The sequence below is a fragment of the Petaurus breviceps genome, unplaced genomic scaffold (genome assembly GCF_028583685.1).
Source record: "Petaurus breviceps papuanus isolate PSGF00001 unplaced genomic scaffold, PetGlider_PUasm1.0 346421, whole genome shotgun sequence".
NCBI lineage: Eukaryota > Metazoa > Chordata > Mammalia > Diprotodontia > Petauridae > Petaurus > Petaurus breviceps.
The window spans coordinates 1-20,948 of NW_027186148.1; the positions used below are offsets into that span (position 1 = coordinate 1).

The 20,948-nt window shown below is 38.3% G+C and overlaps 1 protein-coding gene across 1 annotated transcript; it reads right to left on the minus strand.

The window, feature by feature from the left end:
- Nucleotides 1-3,138: 3,138 nt before the first annotated feature.
- LOC138167988 (D-glutamate cyclase, mitochondrial-like) lies at nt 3,139-19,479 on the minus strand (the record flags this gene model as incomplete). The annotated part of the gene is made up of 3 exons (XM_069096964.1): nt 3,139-3,238; nt 7,852-8,112; nt 19,282-19,479. Coding segments are annotated over 3 exons (559 nt in total), but the record flags the coding sequence as incomplete, so codon positions are not given.
- Between the last annotated feature and the right edge of the window lie 1,469 nt (nt 19,480-20,948).

Consider the following 20,948-nt stretch of genomic DNA (forward strand, 5'->3'; position numbering starts at 1 on the left):
GTTCTCAGCAATCTTAGTTCCTGGGGAGACAAGGCTTAGCAAGGCCACAAGATACATTGCCAATCCCTTCATGAATTTATCCTCTGTCTGTAGAACAGTCCTAGAACCCCTGAACACATTAGCAAAGCCCTCTCCCAGGATTTCTGTAAACATACAACAAGAAAATCCTTCTTCAGGGCTTCTGAACCAACAGAAAGGCTCCCAGACCCCTGCAACAACAGCACTGTCCTTCACCAGTGGACAGTATTCACTCTGTCTGCAGGACAGTCTCCAGACCCCTGCAACAACAGCACTGTCCTTCACCAGTGGACAGTATTCACTCTCTGTCTGCAGGACAGTCTCAGGAGCTCTTAGCCAACAGCCAGGTTCCAGGACTTCTTCAACAAAAGGACTGTCTTTCACCAGTGGACAAATCTGGCAAAACAACATCAAAACAGACAGACAAAGTACCAGCAAAACAGCCATGTCTCCTCAGTCCTTGGCAGCTCAGGGGGCAGGTCTCAAAAGTCCAGGGCAATTCAAAGCGGCCACCAGCAATTCTCTTAGTCTCTCTCTTGTCTCTCCAAATCTACGTCACCAGCTCCTCCCAGTTCAGGACTTTCTTTTCACATCAACAAGCCCATCCCACAGGTGGGATTAACAAACTCTGGGCTTTAACACAATCAATTTGAAAACCAAGCCAATACAGGGGAATCTTTAATTGCCATTACTATCACACTGCATCCTATCTGTCCCCTCACTAATCCATCCTTCACACAGTTACTAAAACAATCATTCTAATACACAAGGCTGACCATGTCACTCCTCTGCTCAAAAACCTCTAGTGGCTTCCTATTGCCTCTAGGAGAGAATACAGATTCCTTAGCCTAACACTTAAGATGCTCTGTACTCTGGATCCAATTAACTCTTCCAGATTTACTTCACTCTCCTTCCCCTTCATGCCACATGCTCTTACCTCTATACCAAGTACAGGTCAATATCCATAGTTAGAAAACACATCTTTCACATTGATACTGGTTAGAATGCTTTTCTTCCTTTAAGGCCAATTCAGATAACTCCTTCATAAAGCCCTCCTTTGTCCTCCCAACTAAAAGAAAACATCATCCTTCCTGTTTTTTTAATGTTTTGATTAGGTACTTTTTTGCCAATATCACATACTATCTTGCATCATATATATGTGCAATATATACATATATACATAATAATACACATATAATAATAATACACACATATATTTGATTATTATTTATCCCATTAGTAGGTTGTAAATTCTTTGAGAGTGGGGACCATACTGTCATTATCTTTTATCTTCAGCACTTAGCATAAGACCTTGAACAGAATAGTTTTTTAAATGACATTTTAATTTTTCCCAATTATATGTAAAAACAATTTTTAATATTCATTTTCTTTTAAGTTTTTTCTATACCTCCCTCCTTCTCCATACCTCAAAAAGATGGTAATCTGATATAGGTTATACATGTGCAATTATGAAAAGTACTTCTAAATTAGTCACTTTGTACAAGAAAACCAAAAGGAAGGAAGGAAGGAAGGAAGGAAGGAAGGAAGGAAGGAAGGAAAGGAAGAAGGTAAAAAATAGCACACTTCGATTTGCATTCAGATTACATCTGATCTTTCCTGGAGGTGGAGAACATTTTTGGGGATTGTCATGGTTCTGCTCATATCACTTTGTATCAGTTAATGTAAAGCTTTCCAAGGTTTTAAAAAATCACCCTGGAGCGGCTGGGTGGTGCAGTGAGTAAAGTGTCGTTCCCGGAGTCAGGAGGACCTGAGTTCGGTTCTGGCCTCAGACACTTAACACCCACACAAAGAAACTAGCTGTGTAACCTTGGGCAAGTTACCTAACCCCAATTTCCCTCCAAAAGGAAAAAAAGGAAAAAACATCACCCTGCTTGTCATTTCTTATAGCACAATAACATTTCATTACAATCATTTACCACAGCTTGTTTAGTCATCCCACAATTGATGGGCATCCCCTCATTTTCCAATCCTTAGCCACCATAAATACTTTTGTACAAATAGGTTCTTTTAGGGGCAGCTAGGTATCACAGTGAATAGAGCATGGACCCTGGTGTCAAGAGAACCTGAGTTCAAATCCAAGCCTCAGATACTTAACACTAGCCATGTGACCTTGGGCAAGTCACTTAACCCCAATTGCCCTGCCCTCCCCTCTCCAGAAAGCAAAAACAAACAAAAAAAAAACCTAAATAGGTTCTTTTTCCCTTTCTGAAATTTTTTTGGGTACAGACCTAGTCGTTGTATTTCTGGATCAGTTTTATAGATCTTTGGGAACTGTTCCAAACTGTTCTCCAGAATGGTTGGATCAGTTCACAACTCCACCACCAGGACATTAATATCCCAGTTGCTCTCCAGTATTTTCCTTTTTTGTCATATTGGCCAATTTGATGGGTGTGAGATGGTACCTAACAGTTGTTTTAATTTGCACTTCTCTAATCAATAGAGATTTTGAGCATTGATTTCTTTGTCTGAAAATTGCTGTTCATATCCTTTGACCATCTATCAACTGGGAAATTATTTGTATTCTTATAAATTTGGCTCAGTTCTCTATATATATGAGAAATAAGACCTTTATTAGAAATACTTGTTGGAAAATCCCCGCCCCCACCCCGTTTCTGCTTTTTTTTCTAATCTTAGTTACATTGGTTTTGTTTGTGTAAAACTTTTAAATTATAGCTCATCAAAATTATCCATTTATATTTCATAATGTACTCTCTATCTTGTTTGGTCCTAAATTCTTCATTTTTCATAGATTTGATGGGTAAACTATTCCACGCTCTCCTAATGTTCTTATGGTATCACCCTTTATGTCTAAATTATGTACCCATTTTGATCTTGTCTTGGCATACAGGGGTCTATACCTACATTGGTCTATACCTAGTTTCTGTCATACTGTTTTCCAGTTTTCCCAGCAGTTTTTGTCAAATAATGAGTTTTTGTCTTAAAATCTTGGATCTTTGGGTTTATAAAGAAATAGATTTTTTAAAATTCTTGAATGAAAAAATTTAGTGAATGAATGAGCAAGCAGAATGTTACTTCACCTTGAGGGAAACAGTCACAGAACTCTAAACTTTTCACATAATACTGTAGGATAGGACATACCTTGGTGACTTGGGATCCCCATCCTTACACAAAAATGTGAAAGCTGATCCTACTCCCTCACCTTGGTAACTTAAAAGAGGTATAGTTGTCTTCAGAATATCTGAAATAAAGAAAACAGATGAGACTATCCTTCAGAATTGCATTTGGGATGGGAATAATTATTTATATAGCACCTACTATGTGCCAGGCACTGTGCTTAGTGCTTTTACAAATAGCTCATTTCACTCCCACAACAACATGTGAGGTAGGTGCTATCATGATCCCATTTTACAGTTGAGAAAACTGAGATAAACAGAGATTAAATGGCTTGCCCAAGGTCACATGGCTAGGACATGACCAACGCTTGATTCTAACTCAGGCCTTCCTGATTCCAGGGCCTCTATCCACTGTGCCACAAGCTACCATCTTGGAAATCACCACTGTCATCATCAATAAACATGCATCAGCTTATCCTATGCACTTTTTTTCACTGCTCTTGAATTTCTTCATCTTGTGTTTTATTATTACTAAAACGTGTGTTAGAAATTGCTTACATTAGAGGGCTTTTCTGATCAGCAAGAGGAATTCTGTTGAATGAAATTTCTATCTAGGCAAGATTGTTTGTCTGTTAATAAGTTATGTCTCTGGCAGATATTAGTTAAGAGGCAGTTAGGTCGCCTAGTTGAATAGGATGACAGACTTGAACTCAGAAAGAACTGAGTACAAATCTTGCCTCCAAAATATTGATTAACTGTGGCCTTGGACAAGTAACTTAACCTCCTTCAGCCTCTGTTTCTTCATTTCTAAAATAAGTTTAATAATAGTACTTAGCTCACAGGGTTGTTGTGTGGATCAAATGAGATAAGATCTGAAAAATACTTTGCAAACCTGAAAGCACTATAAATGATAGCTATTGAAACAGAGAATAGATCGTTTTTCTCCCCTTTGGGAAGAAAGGCCTGCCTAGAGACTAGAAGTTCTGAAAAGTATGGGAACCTAGTGCATGTGATTATTGATTAGATACATTTAGTCTTTTCCTCCTTTTTATGGCTTTGTAAAGAACTATATGCAGGTAAGCTATGATTATATGATCGATTTCATTATGCATACTTTTGTGTTTAAAGTCCTAAAACACAGCAGGGAAGCAAAGCTAGCCGAATTTCCCAGGGGGTGTGGACACCACAGGCCATAAGAGTCAATTGCATAAAATACACACATACCACACTTTGAGACTCATCAGATGAGTGTTGCCACCCACAAAAAGGGCAGTTCTGGGAAAGAGGTAGCTCTCTCAAGACCATAGAGAACATAATGTTACCTCTGAGTACCCTCTGGTCTAGGCCAGAACATCCACACTTGGCCCATACCACTGAAAAGGATCAGGCACTTGGCCAGTAGCACTCCCTGGTAATTAAATAAGGAAGATTAATCTGACAGCAGAGCAAAGCATGGTTTGGAGGAGGGAGAGAAGAGGGATTGGAAGACCCATTAGGAAATTATTGCACTAGCACAAGAGGGTAGTAGTAAGGGCCTATAATAGGGTGGAAGCAGAGGGAACAGAGAGGAGAATATCCCAGTGATATTCTAGAGGTAGAGTTGATAGGACTTGGTAACTGGTTTAACATAAGAAGGCAAAGGAAGTATCAAAAAAAAAAACCATGAAGATTTTGAAGACTGAGTGAATGGTAGTGATAATAACTGGAATGGTGAAGTTGGGAGAAGCAGATAGTTGAGAGGGCAAGATAGTAAGTATGGTTTGGAGCACCCTCAGTTTGAGGTTTCATCGAGGCATTCGGCTGCAGACATTCAGGTAATTGAAAATATGGGAGTAGAACTCTGGAGACAGGTGAAAACTAGTCATATAGATATGGTAATAATAACAACAACAATAAAAATAAAGTTTAGCATTTATATTGTGCTTTGAGGTTGCAAAGTCATTTACAAATGTCTCATTTTATCCTTACAACAAGCCAAGGAGATAGGTACTATTATTATCCTCATTTTACAGATGAGGAGACTGAGACTGAGAAATATTAAGTGACTTACCCAGGACCATGCAATTAATAAGTGTCTAAAGTCACATTTGAACTCAGGTCTTCCTAACACCATTTCCAGCACTGTGCCACCTAGTGACCTCTCCATCCTTCCTTCCCCTTCCCCCTCTTTTAATATGCATACATATATATATATATATATACACACACATTATAGATACACGTATGTATGTGCATGTATTTGTATGTATATATACATATTATATACATATATTTGTGAATTATTTGCATATAAATCATCATTGAAGCCCTAGAGATTGCCAAGAACAAAGAATAAAAAAAGAAAAGTTTCAAGGTCCCCAGGAAGGCAGAAGGGGATTTTTGATGCAGATAACCATAGCAAGGAGTAGGTCCACTTCTTCCTCTGAGACAGGATGGAGAGAAGGGAGGATGGGGGGGGGATGCTGTGAAATGTTAAGGGAGTTCTCTTCAGATGGCCTCACTTTTGTCAATTAAGGAGGCTATAACATTAAGCTTTGAGGGTGAAGGGATGCATTAGAAAATGAGAAGAATTCTGGGAAATGAGTGATAGAGTTAATAAGAGTAGAGTAGAATTACAGAGCAGTGATGAGGATCCAGATTATATTACCAACCATAAATTTATCATGAGTGAGATGTGAGCATTATAATAAGTGGATGAATAGGGGCGGCCAGGTAGCACAGCGAGTAAGAGCACCGGCTCCAGTGTTGTGATGACCTGGAGATGGAATCCCGGGCTCAGACACTTAGCACCCACCCAGAAACACCTGGCCATATAACCTTGAGCAAGTTACTTAACCCCAATTTCTTAGGGGTGGCCAGGTGGCTCAGCGAGTAAGAGCACCGGCTCCAGTGTTGGGATGACCTAGATCAAATCTGGGCTCAGATACTCAGCACCACACCCAGAAATAACGGGCCGTATAACCTTGAGCAAGTTACTTAACCCTGATTGCTTAAAAATAAAAAAAAAAATAAGTGGAAGAATATCCCCATTCTCATCCAGATGGAATTTCTACCTCACAATCTTAGATTTTCCCCAGGTAACTGAAAGTCACTGACATTCAAGTCACAAGTTGGGTGGAAATAATTACAACTGAAAGACCTAAAGGTCTTCATCTTTTTCTTTTGCTTTTTTGGGGCGGGGAAGGCAGGGCAACTGGGGTTAAGTGATTTTCCCAAGGTCACAAGGCTACTAAGTGTTAAATGTCTGAGGCCAAATTTGAACTCAGGTCCTCCTGACTCCAGGTCTATTCACAGCACCGCCTAGCCACACCATCTTGGTCTTTTTTCTTCCAGATTTAATGAAAACTTTCCAAAATCCACTGTATCAAATCATCCATTCGAATCCCAGGCTGAGCTAGATGGGGATCAGATGTCATGTACAGTGGGAGTCCATAGCTTGAGATTTCAGGAGATTGATTACAGAGAATCAAGGTGACTCTAGGAAGTTGGTCAGCAAAAAATCAATCAGTCAAGACAGCTGTAAAGAGTGAAGTCAAAATCATTCTCTGTTTACTTCCTAAAACAACAAGCCTAATGGGAAATAGAATCACCATACTTCAAATATGAAAGAGACTATTAAGATCAAATGATAATTACAGAAAAGGAAACTGAGGCCCAAAGTGGTGAAGTGATTGGCCTTGATGTTGGGTCAGTGGTAACAGCCAGCATAAGCAGCTAGGTGGTATGTTGCATAGAGGGTAGGACTTGAAGCCAGGAAGATCTAAGTTCAAATCCCACTTCAGGCACCTACTAGCTATATGACCCTAAACAAGTCACTGAACCTTTGTCTCCCTCAGTTTCCTCATCTGTAAAATGAAAATGTTGAATTCAATGGCCTCCTAAGTTCTTTTCAGCACCGTGTTCCTGTGTTCCATATTACAAATCTGTGTGCCTATGTTGCCTCTCTAGAGTCTCTGTGATTTTAAACCAGTGACTTTCTGGAACTTAGGCCCTCTTATTATAAAAACATAAAAGTTTGTCTGAGGGTGTAATTTTGGGAGGAGAAGGGCTAGGGAGCAGGCTATGGGAAACAGGTTAGAATACCTATTCTCCACTAAACACCATTGGGAATCAGGAGGTAATGATGTAGAGATGGGTAGTGACCTAAAGCTGACATCACAACATGTTAACCTATTTCTAGATGCTTTAATAACCTGATAAACATTCCTGTTCCGACTCTAGATGAGTGCTACTACACACAAAAGAGGTAGTTAGGTGGCTTAGGGAATAGAGCACTGGGCCTCGAGTCAGAAAGACCTCAATTCAAATCTAGCTTCAGATACATATTAGCTGTATGACCCTGGGCAAGTCACTTAATCTTGTTTGCCTCAGTTTCATCACCTGTAAAAAGAACTGGAGAAGGAAATGGCAAATCACTCCAATATCTTTTAGTCATGTCCAACTCCTCATGACTCCATGAACAGCATTGGCATGCTATAGTCCATAGGGTCATGAAGAGTCAGACAGGACTGAACAACCAAACAACAACCTACAAAAAGGGAAGAGTTGGGAAATAAGTACACACACCTCTTGTTTAGCAATTTGTAGACACTTAATAATGCTTGTAGTTTTGAATAAAACTGAATCCAGGCCTCCTCCACAGCCTAAGGCTAACCTAGGGAGCTGAAAGTGGTCATACTATCCTAGAGAAAAAGTTATCTAATTCATGCCCACATGCTTCTGTTTTTGTTCAACTCACCTTGATCGACTGAGTCTTCAATAATCTTTCTGTGCAAGCTCATGGCTCTCTCATCAACTACAATGGCAACCTCCTTTTCTAAAGCTTGCAAAATGGCAGCAATAGCAATGGCTCCTGGGGGACCATCAGTCTCTTCAGGTGGGTCATGAGTGAAATGGGTAGGGAACCCAGTGGTGATGAGCACCGAACGAGCATGTGACAGGGACAGAGAGGCCTTCAGGAGTTCGTCTTTGTGGAACAGATGTTTTATTCCTCGGTTCCCTAAAATTACAAAAGCTATCTCTTACAAATATTTTTAAAATAAAAAAGGTTAATTGCATATGGATATTTGGGTATTATTTTTCTTTGCTTCAAAGAAATCATTTTTGGCAAAGATATCAAAAACAATAACAAAAGAAAGGACAATGGTGCTAATGAGTTGAAGTCATTCACAGCTGGAATCACACACATCCTCTTTAGACTCTTAATAAATTGCGAGAGTTGTTTAGACTGAATTCAAATCATATCCTAGTGTAACTGCCATCCATATGGAAAGGGAGATGCAAGGGTAAAGCAACTCCCCTTACAGAGAAAGAAATAATTACAATAACAATAATAATAATAATTCAGCATTACATATGGCATTTTAAAGTTTACACAGCACTTTCCTCACAAAAAATCTTAGGATATAGATAGTACAAGTATTATTATTCTTACTTTACAGATAAGGAAACCAAAGCTTTAAGACATGGTTTGCTGATTTTGAGATAAGACTTCTTATTTTATTTGTATAGGGAGATCTTGAGCACCCTGTTTTATGGATGAGGAAACTGGCTCAGAGTAAGCCTCATATATAGCTAGTACATAGATGAGCCAAATCCCTTTCTACCGTACCAGGCTACATAGTTGGGACTCAAGTAAACACTGGAATATTATAACATTAGATCCCATCCTAGATACCACCTCTGTGACCCTGAACAAGTCATTTAAGCTGCCATCCTCAGTACACTCATCTATAAAATGCAGATATCTATAGCAGTTTTTTCACAAGGTTGCTGTAAGACTCAAATGAGATCATGTATATAAAGCACTTTTCAAACCTTAAAGCACTATATAAATGCCAGTTACTAGTATTACTATTATCATTATTATTAATGTTCAATATCTATTTTTCCAATATCAGTTTATTTAAAGTCATGTGAAACTCAAAGGACCATCTATTCGCTAGAATTAGATTCCCTCTAATAAAAATAACACTTTGTTCCCCAGGTTATTTATAAGCTTATTTTCCCAAATGCTTCAGACTGACAAGCTGATACTATCCAGTTACCTGTTATTTACCTACACTAGGGGAATGAAGTAGGGGTATGTTTCAGATCTAAATGGTTTATCTTTGGAAAGCATTATATAACACTTTGCAACAGAGTTCCCTACCATACACATACACACACACACACACACACACGCACACACACATGCACATGCACACCCCTGGGAGAATAATAGTGACTGAGAACATTTCAACTATTTGTACAAGCCCCTTCGTCTATACACACACAGACACACACATGGAGGGAAGGAGAAAGCCTGGGAGAGTAGTGGTGACTAGGAACATACAATGATTCTCTAGGATTTTCTAAGTATAACATCATATCATTTGCAAAAAGTGATAGCTTTATATCCTCATTGCCTATTCTAATTCCTTTCATTTCTCTTTCTTCTCTTATTGCTATAGCTAACATTTCTAATACAATATTAAACAACAGAAGTTATAATGGGCATCCTTACTTCCCCCCTGATTGTACTGGGAAGGCTCTTAGCTTTTTCCCATTACAGATAATTGCTGATGGTTTTAGATGAAAATTACTTAAATTTAAAGGAAAGCTCCATTTATTCCTATGCTCTCTCATGTTTGTTTTTGTTTTTTGCTTTTTGGAGGGGGAAGGTAGGGCAATTGGGGCTAAATGACTTGCCCAAGGTTACACAGCTAGTAAGTGTTAAGTGTCTGAGGCTGGATTTGAACTCAGCTACTCCTGACTCCAAGGCCGGTGCTCTATTCACTGCACCACCTAGCTGCCCCGGTCATGTTTTTAATAAAAATGGGTGCTGTATTTTTTCAAAGGCTTTTTTCTGCATTTATTGATATAATTATATAATTTCTGTTGGTGTTGTTATTGATATGGTCAATTATGCTGATAGTTTTTCTAATATTAAACCAGTTCTGCATTCCTGGTATAAATTCTACCTTGTGATATATTGCTGTAAATCTCTTTGCTAGTATTTTATTTTAGATTGTTTGCATCAATATTAGGGAAATTGCTCTATAATTTTTTTTTCTTTGTTTTGGCTCTTCCTAGGTATCAGCACCATATTTGTGTCATAAGAGGAATTTGGTAGGATTCCTTCTGGGCCTATTTTTCCAAATAGTTTATATAGTATTGGGATTAATTGTTCTTTAAATGTTTGGTAGGGTTCATTCCTCTGTCCACCATCTTGGCACCAGAAGTCCCATACAGATGTTAAAACTGAAGCCCAGAGAGGGTGATTTGCCTGAGGTCACAGAGATGGTAAGGCTAGGATACAAACACAAGTCTTTTGACTACAAATCCAGAATTGCTACCTTCAGGACTGGATTTAAAGCTCGAAGGGGTCTAGTACAAACCTCTCACTTTATTCTTTATTCCTGTATCTTTCAGCAAGATATAGTTTCCTTCCTTATCTCTTTTAATTAAATCTATTTTTTGCTTTTGCTTTGTCTGAGATTATAGTTGCTACCCCTGCTTTCTTTGTTTCAGCTGAAACAGAATAGATTCTGCTGTAGTACCTTACCTTTATCCTGAGTGTATCTCTCTGCTTCAAAAATGTTTCTTATAAACAACATATTGTAGGATTCTGGTTTGTAATCCATTCTACTGTCCACTTCCATTTTATGGGAGAGACCTGTTTATCCCCCTGTCTCTTACCTCCTACCCTTTCCTTCCTCACAAGTGTTTTACTTCTGATCACCACCTTCCCCATTATATCCTCCCTTCTGTCAATCTTCCCTCCCCCTTCCATGATCCTGCTCCCTTTTTACTTCCTTATAGGGTAATATAGATTTCTATAGCTAAATGAATGTGTATGTTATTCCTTCTTTGAATCAATTCTGATAAGAGTAAGGTTTAAGCTTTGCTCGTCCCCCTGCCCCATATTTCCCTCTGTTATAATAGCTTTCATGCCTCTTTTATGTGGAAAACTTACCCCATTCAATCTCCCCTCTCTTTCTTCCTCCAATACAGTTTTCTTTCTCATCCCTTTATTTTGTTTTTTGGGGTGTCATCCCAATAAAGTCACCTTATATACATACCTTCTATCTCTGTATACTCCTTCTAATTGCTCTTTTAAGTAATAAAATTAAGATTTACAAATATCTTGCCATATGGAAATATAAACAGTTTAACATTATTGAATTTCTTATGTTCTCTCTTTCTTGTTTCTTTTTTGCCTTTTTATGTTTCCCTTGATTAAGTCTTATACTTGGAGGTCAAATTTTTTATTCAGCTCTGGTCTTTTAATTAGAAGTGCTTGAAAATCCTTTATTTCGTTAAATATCCATTTCTTTCCCTGATAGAGTATATTCAATTTTGCTGGGTAGGTAATTCTTGTATAATCCTAATTCCTTTACCTTATATGTAATATTCTAAGTCCTCTGATTCTATAATGTTGGAACTGCCAGATCTTGTGTAATTCTGATTTTAGCTCCATGATATTGGAATTGTTTCTTTTTGGCTGCTTGCAATACTTCTTCCTTGATTTGTGAGCTCTGGAATTTGACTTTGATGTTCCTGGGTGTTTTCCATTTTGGGATCGCTTTCAGGCACTGATCTGTGGATTCTCTCAATTTCTATTTTGCCTTCTGCTTCTAATATATCCAGACAGTTTTCTTTAATAATTTCTTGAAAGATGTTGTCCAGGCTTTTTTTTTATCCTGGCTTTCAGGTAGTCCAATAATTCTTATATTATCTTTCCTGGCTCTATTTTCTAGATCAGTGGTTTTTCACATTTTCTTCTATTTTTTAAACTTTTAAATTTTGTTTTATTGTTTCCTGATATCTCATAGAATCATTAGTTTCCACTTGTTTAATTGTAATTTTTAAGGAATTATTCTCTTTAGTGAGCTTTTATATTTCTTTTTCTCATTTGGCCAATTCTATTTTTTAGGGATATCTTTTCCCATGCTACTCTTTTTTTTATGATTCTCTTACATTACTTTCATTTCTTTTCCAAATTGTTTCTACTTCTCTAATTTGCTTTTTAAAACCCTTTTTAAGCTCCTTCAGGAATTCTTTTTGGACCTGAGACCAAATCACATTTTTCTTTGAGGCTTCACATGTAGCCATTTTAATACTATTGTCTTCTTCCAAGTTTGTACCTTGTTCTTCCCTGTCACCATAGTAACTTTCTACAGTCAAGTTCTTTTTTTGTTTTTTTGTGCATTTTTATTTTTTAACTTTGTATTTTTATGTGAGTTGGGTTCTGCTCCTGTATTGTCCCAGGCTTTCTGTGCTGGGGCTCTGGGTCTTACTGCTGGCTTTCACTGGGTTTCAGGGCTTAGCTGCTTGCTCTCTCTGGAGGGTAGGCTTCTCTTCTGGCTTGTACTGGAGGGAGGGGGAGAAGAGCTCCCTGTTGACCTCCCCTGGGTGTGGGGTTTAGCTGCTAGCCTGTTCCAGGAGTGGGACCCTGCAGAATCTTTCTGGTGCCTAGCTCTGTAGGAATGATATTGTTTCTGGTCTGTCCCAGGGACAGGGCCATGCTGCTGGATTGCTATTAAAACAGTTTTTCTCTCTGTTGCTAGGCTCCAGGGGCAGGGGTCTTGCTGTTGGTCAGGCCTGGGTTGGGGCTTCACTCCTGGTCTTCAATGGGGTTGCTAGTGTCTTGTGCTGGGGGTGGGGTTTTGTGGCATTAAGCAAACTTCTCACTTGCCTGGGGGGCTGTTGGTTTGCTGGAGGGCCAGGCCTCACTGGTGGATTGCCCTAGGCTTGGAGCCTTGCTGTAGGCCCCCTACTGTGAGACTGCTGCTCTTAGACCTTGATCCCCTCCCACCCCAGTGAGACAGACCTTTCCTGCCAGGCTGGTAAGCTGCTTCCCTGCTCACAGACCAATTCTGAGGTGGTTTTCTAGTTGTTTAGAGGGGTATCTGGGAGGGCTTCAGAGGGTTCATTCCTGTCTACCATCTTGGCACCAGAAATCCCATACAGATATTAAAACTGAAGCCCAATGAGGGTGATTTGCTTGAGGTCACAGAGATGGTAAGGCTGGGATATAAACACAAGTCTTTTGATTACAAATCCAGGATTGCTACCTTTGGGACTTGATTTAAAGCTCTAGTACAAAGGTCTAGTACAAATCTCTCACTTTACAGATAAGGAAACTGAGAACTATAGAAGGCTCAAGGCATAGGTGTGCTGATAAATGTTTAATAAGCAGCATTCTGAGGAAAAAGAAATGAATGCAGTATATCTTTTAAAATTGAACCTGAGTTGTTAACATTTTCCCCATCATTTAAGTCAACCAACAAAGCAATAAATCAAGTCTAATGTGTAACTTTGAGGCTTTCAGAAATGTAAATGCTTACACTGAAAATTAGAAGAAAAAAAACAGTTGTGCTATTTAGAACTGGTTCTAGCACACTTCTCGCCAAATCACACAAGTGATAAGTAACAGCCAGGATTTGAATCCAGGGTATGTGATTCAAAATCCAGAAGTCTAATTTTTCTATCCAACAGTTATTCTGATTCTAAATCATGTGCTGCAATAAAGACACAATAACTACTTTTAATTTCTCCCCTCCAACCAGCCTCAGTTTCTTCATCTGTAAAACGAAAATGTTAGATTAGATCACACTTTTGTAGGTTATAGACCCCGTTGGCAGTCTGATGAAGCCCATAGCCCCTTTTTCAGAATGTTTTAAATGTATAAAACAAAATATACAAAGTCACAAAAAAAGCCAATTACATTGAAATATGATTTGTTTTTAGAAAAAGAGATCACAGACCCTAAAGTTAAAACAAAAACACCTCTTAATTACATGTCTATAAGGTCCTTCCCAGGTTTAATATTAGATAGTCTAAATTTTTCTTGGAGTTTGTCAAGTATAGTTAATACACTTAGCTCCCTCTTGTGGCCACTGGTAATCCTCTTAATTTAAAACGTCAAAAAGGACTGACTATATGGAGCTCCTTCTCTTGATCTGAACCTCCTCTAGGCCTCTTTTAGTAACCTTACTGCAAACAAGTAAAAAATGGAACCATCCATAGGACCTTAGTCTGAAGCCCAAAGAATGACTTCCTGAATATTTTGAGGTTTTATATTACTTGGCCTGAGATGACCCCAGCATTTGCCCACAAAGGTGGTGGCTGGTATGATCATGCCAATCTGACTAGTTGTTAGTTGTTCCACAGTTTCCTAAGGGATGGAGTACAGGACTTAGTGGATACCTGGGCAGGTAAGGTAGAGAAAAATACATCGGATTTATCTGATCTGGGTATATCAGAAAAAGAGGTACTGAGCAAGGGCAGTTATGGATGTTTTGCCTCATCCTTAATGGGGTCCAATCTATCTGAAACCTAAACCTCTTCTTTTTTTTTTTTTGGAGGGGGGAAGGTAGGGCAATTGGGATTAAGTGACTTGCCCAAGGTTACATGGCTAGTTTTTTGTGTTAAGTGTCTGAGGCTGGATTTGAACTCAAGTCTTCTTGACTCCAGGGCCGGTGCTCTATTCACTGCACCACCTAAACCTCTTCTTACCCCCTTACCCTGAGAAGTCTCAGAGAAGAAAAATGGGGTAATTATTAGAAAATAAGTCTCTGAGTCAGAAAATCTTAGGTTCAAGCCCAATCTATGACACGTGCTGGCTATGTGACCCTGGGCAAGTCACTTCCTCTCAATGTTTCTGGCAATTCTCTGAGGTAAAAAGGAGGTGCCAACCTACCCTAGTAGAGAGAATTTCCTTATTGGGAGTTCTCTTGGGTCATGATGTAGTTCAAGTATTATCCTTTCAAGTGCCTCCTCCAGCATCTGTATTAAAAAGTCTCAAAAGATCCACAGTTCTCAATGGATTTAACCCAGTTCCCCAAATAGTCCATGTGCCAAATCTTTTATATCTTAAGAGCCTGGAGATTGTAATCAAACCTAATACAAATTGCAAATTTGTATGCACATTCAAGAAAAGGACATTTTATGAATTTTTCAAAGACTACTGCCTGCCAAAAACTTATAAGTACCTGTCCCACTCCAAGGAAAAAGGGTAAAAAAAAAAATGGGAAATTGGAATAAACCAAATGACTAAAACAAAAAAAAACAAAGGAAAAGAAAAAAACTGAGCTTCTCTCAGAAAGAAACTTCTCTAATTCCAAATGAGCCCCTCAATTACATAAGACTCTTCCCCAGGGGGAACACAAGTAGAATTCTACAAACAAGTTGGAAGAACCTCACTGGAACTGATGCAGAGTGAAGTGAACAGAACCAGGAAAACAATTTATACTTTAAGAACAGCATTGTAAAAATGAACAATTTGAAAGACTTAAGACTTCTAGTTAACACAATGATCAAGATTCTGGAGCACCAATGATTTTAAATGCTGCTTGTCTCCTGACAGGGAGGTAACGAGCTCTCTGCTCCAGAGTGAGATTAGCATTTTTGGACATGGTCAATGTGAGGGTATGTTTTGCTTGACTGTGTTATAATTAGAGAGGTTTTATTTTTCTCAGAAAGAGGTGCTAAGGAGAGGTAGAAGGGAGAATAGGTAGGTGCTGGTTATTTTTTTTATTATTTAATTAGGAAAAGATGGAATTTTATTTATTTTTGCCAGATTTATGGGTGTCAAGTTGATAGGGTATGAGACCTAAACCCTGTAGCAGCAAGCACCCCAAGTGTCCTTGGGGTGGCTGCCCATACAGGTTCTTGGATCTGCTTTGTTAAAGGAAAGCAACTCAAAATGGGTTAACAAGCTTACTTTAATCAGTCAAACATACATAATTTACCTTGTTCAGGGGAAAAAGGTCAGCACCCTGAACTTCAAAGTATACAGGCAGAATTATTAAGACAGAAACAGATTAAGTAGACAGCTTTTCAAACTGTCCAACCATTACATCCATACCAAACAACATCTGGGTTTCAACATCTGGGTTTTTCAAAGCTGGGGGGCTCTGGACAATGGCTTCCCAGAATCCAGATCAAATCACAGAACACTTCTCAAAGTAAGCCCCCAAAACAAAGCCTCACATCAGGGCTTATATAGCCTTCTTCTGGCTTAGAGAATGTAACAACCTTTTGGACCCACTGGCCAATCAAAAAGTATCTACTGAAAAACAAGCCTCCCACCCCAGGCTCCAGGTGCACTTTAGCCTAGGGGCAGGGAAGATCTTTAAAATTTACATTCCCATTACAAACCCCCAAAACCGAAACCCAGCTCCTGAACTTTCCCACACATCTCCCACATAAATATATTCAATAATCCTTTCAATTGCCCTTTCACTGTGGCTCTCTACTATTTAACTCCCTCAGTTATCTGTACTTGGCCCCACCCCAGGCTGCTTGACACTCCTTAATCCCATCCAGATCTTCCCATAGGTCTTTCTGTATAAAAGTCTCCATCTTGTCCCCATTAAATTGCTCAAATTTTTAAAATCTAGCCTGCCTGTATTGGCATCACAAACAGTGCAGACTCACTATGAATCTTGCCTACCTCAACCACTGTTTTAATAAACTACTTGGAATGAAAGGAGGCTTGAATGGTTGAATTCTTCAAGGCAGACATGTGCCCTTTGCCCTTGCATTTTGGGGTTCCCAAGATCTCTTGACCTTAACAAGGTGGTTCTTCAAAATTGGTTTTTTTTTTTGAGGGAGAAGGTAAGGCAGTTGGGATTAAGTGACTTGCCCAAGGTCACACAGCTAGTTAAGTGTCAAGTGTCTGAGGCTGGATTTGAACTCAGGTCTTCCTGACTCCAGGGCCGGTACTCTATTCACTGAGCCACCTAGCTGCCCCAATTGTTTCCAATATATATTATATATGGTATATTTAAATCGCTTTTTAAACTTTAAAGTACTACATAAATGTTAGCTATTACTATTTTATGTTTCTTTATCACTGAAGTTGCCATTTTTATAGTGATTATTAATAATTTGTGTTTTTTTATTTCTTATTCTTTGACCATTATCCATTGTAGAATTGGAATTACCACTGCAATTTTTAATAATCCTTTATATCTTTAGGTGTCTAATTTTTATCTCACACAATTTCTTCCCAATCTGTTATTTTTTATCTTAACTTTGCAACTTATATTGTATAGATTTTTTGAAATTTTCATCTACCTTGTACCTAATAAATTTCTTCTCTTTGTTAAATTGAAAAATAAGTCATTTCCTGTCTAGAACTGAGCTTATCACTTTATTCCACTTTCAGAGGAAAATAATAGATTTTTTAAAAATGTTTAAATCTCTTATCAACAAAAATTCATTCAGGTATATGATGTAATTCCCTTTCCTGCACGAGTGCAATTTTCTCGAGTACATTTGTGAAATAACGAATTCTTTCTCTAGTTTTTATTTTCTATAGGTTTACTAAATATTAGTCATCTCTATATATTTGATTGGATGTCTGGGGCATCTTTCATTGATCTACTTCTATCTGTTTCCCCAGTAATAGTTTTAATGATGACCACTTGTATAGGCTTTAAAGTCTGAGAGTGTAAAACTACTCATGTCAGCTTTTCTTTTTAATGTGCCACAAGGTGTTTTAACCCACTTTTTCATGTAAATTTCATTATGATTTTTTTCTAGTTCTAAAATGAAGCCTTTTGGTATTTTGATTAGTATGGAATTACATATATACATATTAATTGTCCTTCTTACTATATTAATCTGACCCCTTCATGAACATTTAGCTATTTAGTTTCTCCTTTATTTTGGTCATTATAATTTTATGGTTGTTCTTGTACAGATTCTTTGTATTCCTAGGTATGTTAATTCTCAAATATTTTATAGTTGCTAGAGTTACTAGAAAATGAGTTTCCCTTAAAAAAATTTTTTTCTGCTATTACTTAGGAATGCTGGTGATTATGTGAGTTAACTTTATACTCTGAAATTTGACTTAAATCTATTTGTATTGTAGAGAAGTCAAATTTTCTACATACATTATCATGCCATATCCAAATAATGACATTTTGACTTTTTCACTTCTAATGTTAATCCCTCTAATACCTTTTCCCCTGTACTATTATGATTTTGAAATTTTCTAATACTATGAGAGTGAAAATACTAAAGGAATAAGAATGGGCATTCTTACTTTGTTCTTGTTTTTAGTGGGAATATATATATATATATATTTTTTTTTCCAAGGGGGGAAGGTAGGGCAATTAGGGTTAAGTGACTTGCCCAAGGTCACACAACTAGTAAATGTCAAGTGTCTGAGGCCAGATTTGAACTCGGATCTTCCTGACTCCAGGGCCAGTGCTCTATTCACTGTGCCAACAAGCTGCCTCTGGAATATTTCTAATTATGGAGCAGTTAGGTGGTACAGTGGAAAGTGAGCAGGGCTTAGTCAGGAAGCACTGAGTTCAAATGTGGCCTCAGACACTTATAGCTTGTGTGAACCTGGGCAAGTCACTTAACCCTGTTTGCCTTAGTTTCCTCATCTGGAAAATGTGCTAGAGAAGGAAATAGCAAACCAGTCTAGTATCTTTGCCAAGAAAACCCCAAGTGGGATCACAAAGAGTCAGACATGACTAAAAATGACTCAATTATTCTACATATGGAATCTTGGCTTATAGTTTTGAAGAAAAACCTCTCCCTATGTATTCTTTTTAGTATTTTTTGCCATGAACAAATATTGGATTTTATCAAAAATTTTATTTGAATCTATTGCTATGATAAACCCCTAATTTTTAGAGGAAGAAACTGGGGCCCAAGGTCATATAGTAAATGGCAGAATTGAGATTCACAGTTAGATTACAAATCTTTTGACCTCACCTCATGACGTTTGATTCCTTATTATTTATTGAAGACAAGAAAACTGAGGCCTGGCAATTAAGTAATTTAAGTAAATTCCTATTCTAGAACTCTTTACACTAAACCACTTAAGACTCACTGTGACAATAGTGACATAGTCTGGCTGTGATTGGATGGGAGATCTGACATGTCCTTAGCACCATCAGCTCATCTCTCCTATCTCCTATATAACGGTCCACCAGAATTCTATTTAGAAGGAAGCAAAATTAACAGCAATCCAGTCAAATGTTTAATACAAAAAAGTTAGTCACTTATATACGAAGTATGACCTTTATGTTTTAGTTTTAGTTTTCTAGAGCAAAAAACACCTCCTTCATCCCAGGAAGTTTCTTTCTTTCATTCATTCATTCATTCATCCTTTCTTTCTTTTTTTGGAGGAAGGAGAGGGAGTGTTTGTTTTTCTTACCTGGATCTCTGGCAATTATGTTCTCTAGCTCTTTGATTTTCTGTACACTGGAAGATGAAGTAATGCTGTACTGCAGAGGATTTTGGGAAATGCAATGGATCTCTGGGACTTCCCCAGGATGACTCACTTGAATTCTTTTATCCTTCCGGTCAATAAGAACTGCACACCCAGGAGCACTGGTAAAAGCCAGTGGTGACCCTGAAATAGACAAGAAAATAGATATTCAGTACTTGGGAAAAGCAGGATTTCAATTCAGTACACATTAATTAAGCACCTACCATATGCAAAGCAGTGTGTAAAGTAGTGGGGATAAAAGACAAAAATGAAATCATTCTTATATTCTAGTTGTTGATATTCTATTGAAGGGAAGAAAAGGAATATTTTTAAATGAGCAAAAACGGTACAGGAGCATTAAAACAAGGCTAAATATGAACCTAAAGGTCATCTAGACTTTGGGTGGCCATATCTGAATATGAAAGGTTAGGAACGTTGTTAAATGAGTCTATGACCTTGTAATGGGAATGGGAATTTGAAGATCTTCCATGCCCCTTAATAGACCTAGGGGGGGAGTTTGAAGACCTCCGCTGCTTTAAAAGTAAACTCTGCCCCCTAATAGGCTGAATGTAGTCACATGGAGCTTGTGTTGGGAGTTTTGCTAAAGGGAAGCAGAGCCCACAGGAAGCTGGTAGCCAGAGCTAGAGAGACAGTGGGGGAGAGAGGATACTTGGGCAAGGAGTCAGGCTCGTTAGTAGATACTGAACTTGTATTGGTTTGTGGGAAGGCTGAAGGATGCTGTTGCTCTCAGTGTTATTATGGCTTCTGAATATCTTTGGTACCATGATGGAATTGGCTTGCTGGTTTTCTGGTGTCTAAATAAATGTTTCGGTTCTATCTATCTGGAACGTTTGGTATATATTGTGATTGAATGCCATGCGATAATTATAGTCATGGTCTTTATCATGATCATTGGTGCTGTAAATACTGTATTGGTGCTACAGACCTTGCCACTTGGATTTAGCTTTTTGTAGGTGATGCTTTCTCCCCATCCTCCTCCCCCACCCACATGAGAGAACAGAAGACATATAGGGTTTAAAAACTTCAGAACCCTGAACCTCAGAGCCACCAAAGTAATTTTTCTAAAGCACAGGTCTGACCATATCACTCCCAGTCTAGTGTCTTTTTTGCTAGATTTCACATGCATATTTGAATTTCATAGGCCTTAAAGGAGCCAAATTCATTCAACACTTTAATACAGAAAAAGCTCTAATAAAAACATAAAATGTGATTTAAGCAAATTAACATTTTGCATTGGAACCAAAGTGAAAATAGAAGAAGAGTTTTCATGAATTTGTTCATTAGTCAGTTATGACTTATGGGCTCTTGGCAAGAGAGTCTAAAAAGGGCCAGTAAAAACAGTCTTTATGTCTTGTGAATCTAATTAGGAGGGATTTAAACTGAAAAGGGAAGACAAGGAGGGGGAGAAAAACCTCCACAGATCTGACAAGCCTGGTACCATAAAAGGGTAACAGCTACCACATACAAGAAAGAATAGCAAGGGGTGGCCAGGTGGCTCAGCGAGTAAGAGCACCGGCTCCAGTGTCAGGATGACCTGGATCAAATGCGGGCTCAGATACTCAGCACCACACCCAGAAATAACTGGCCGTGTA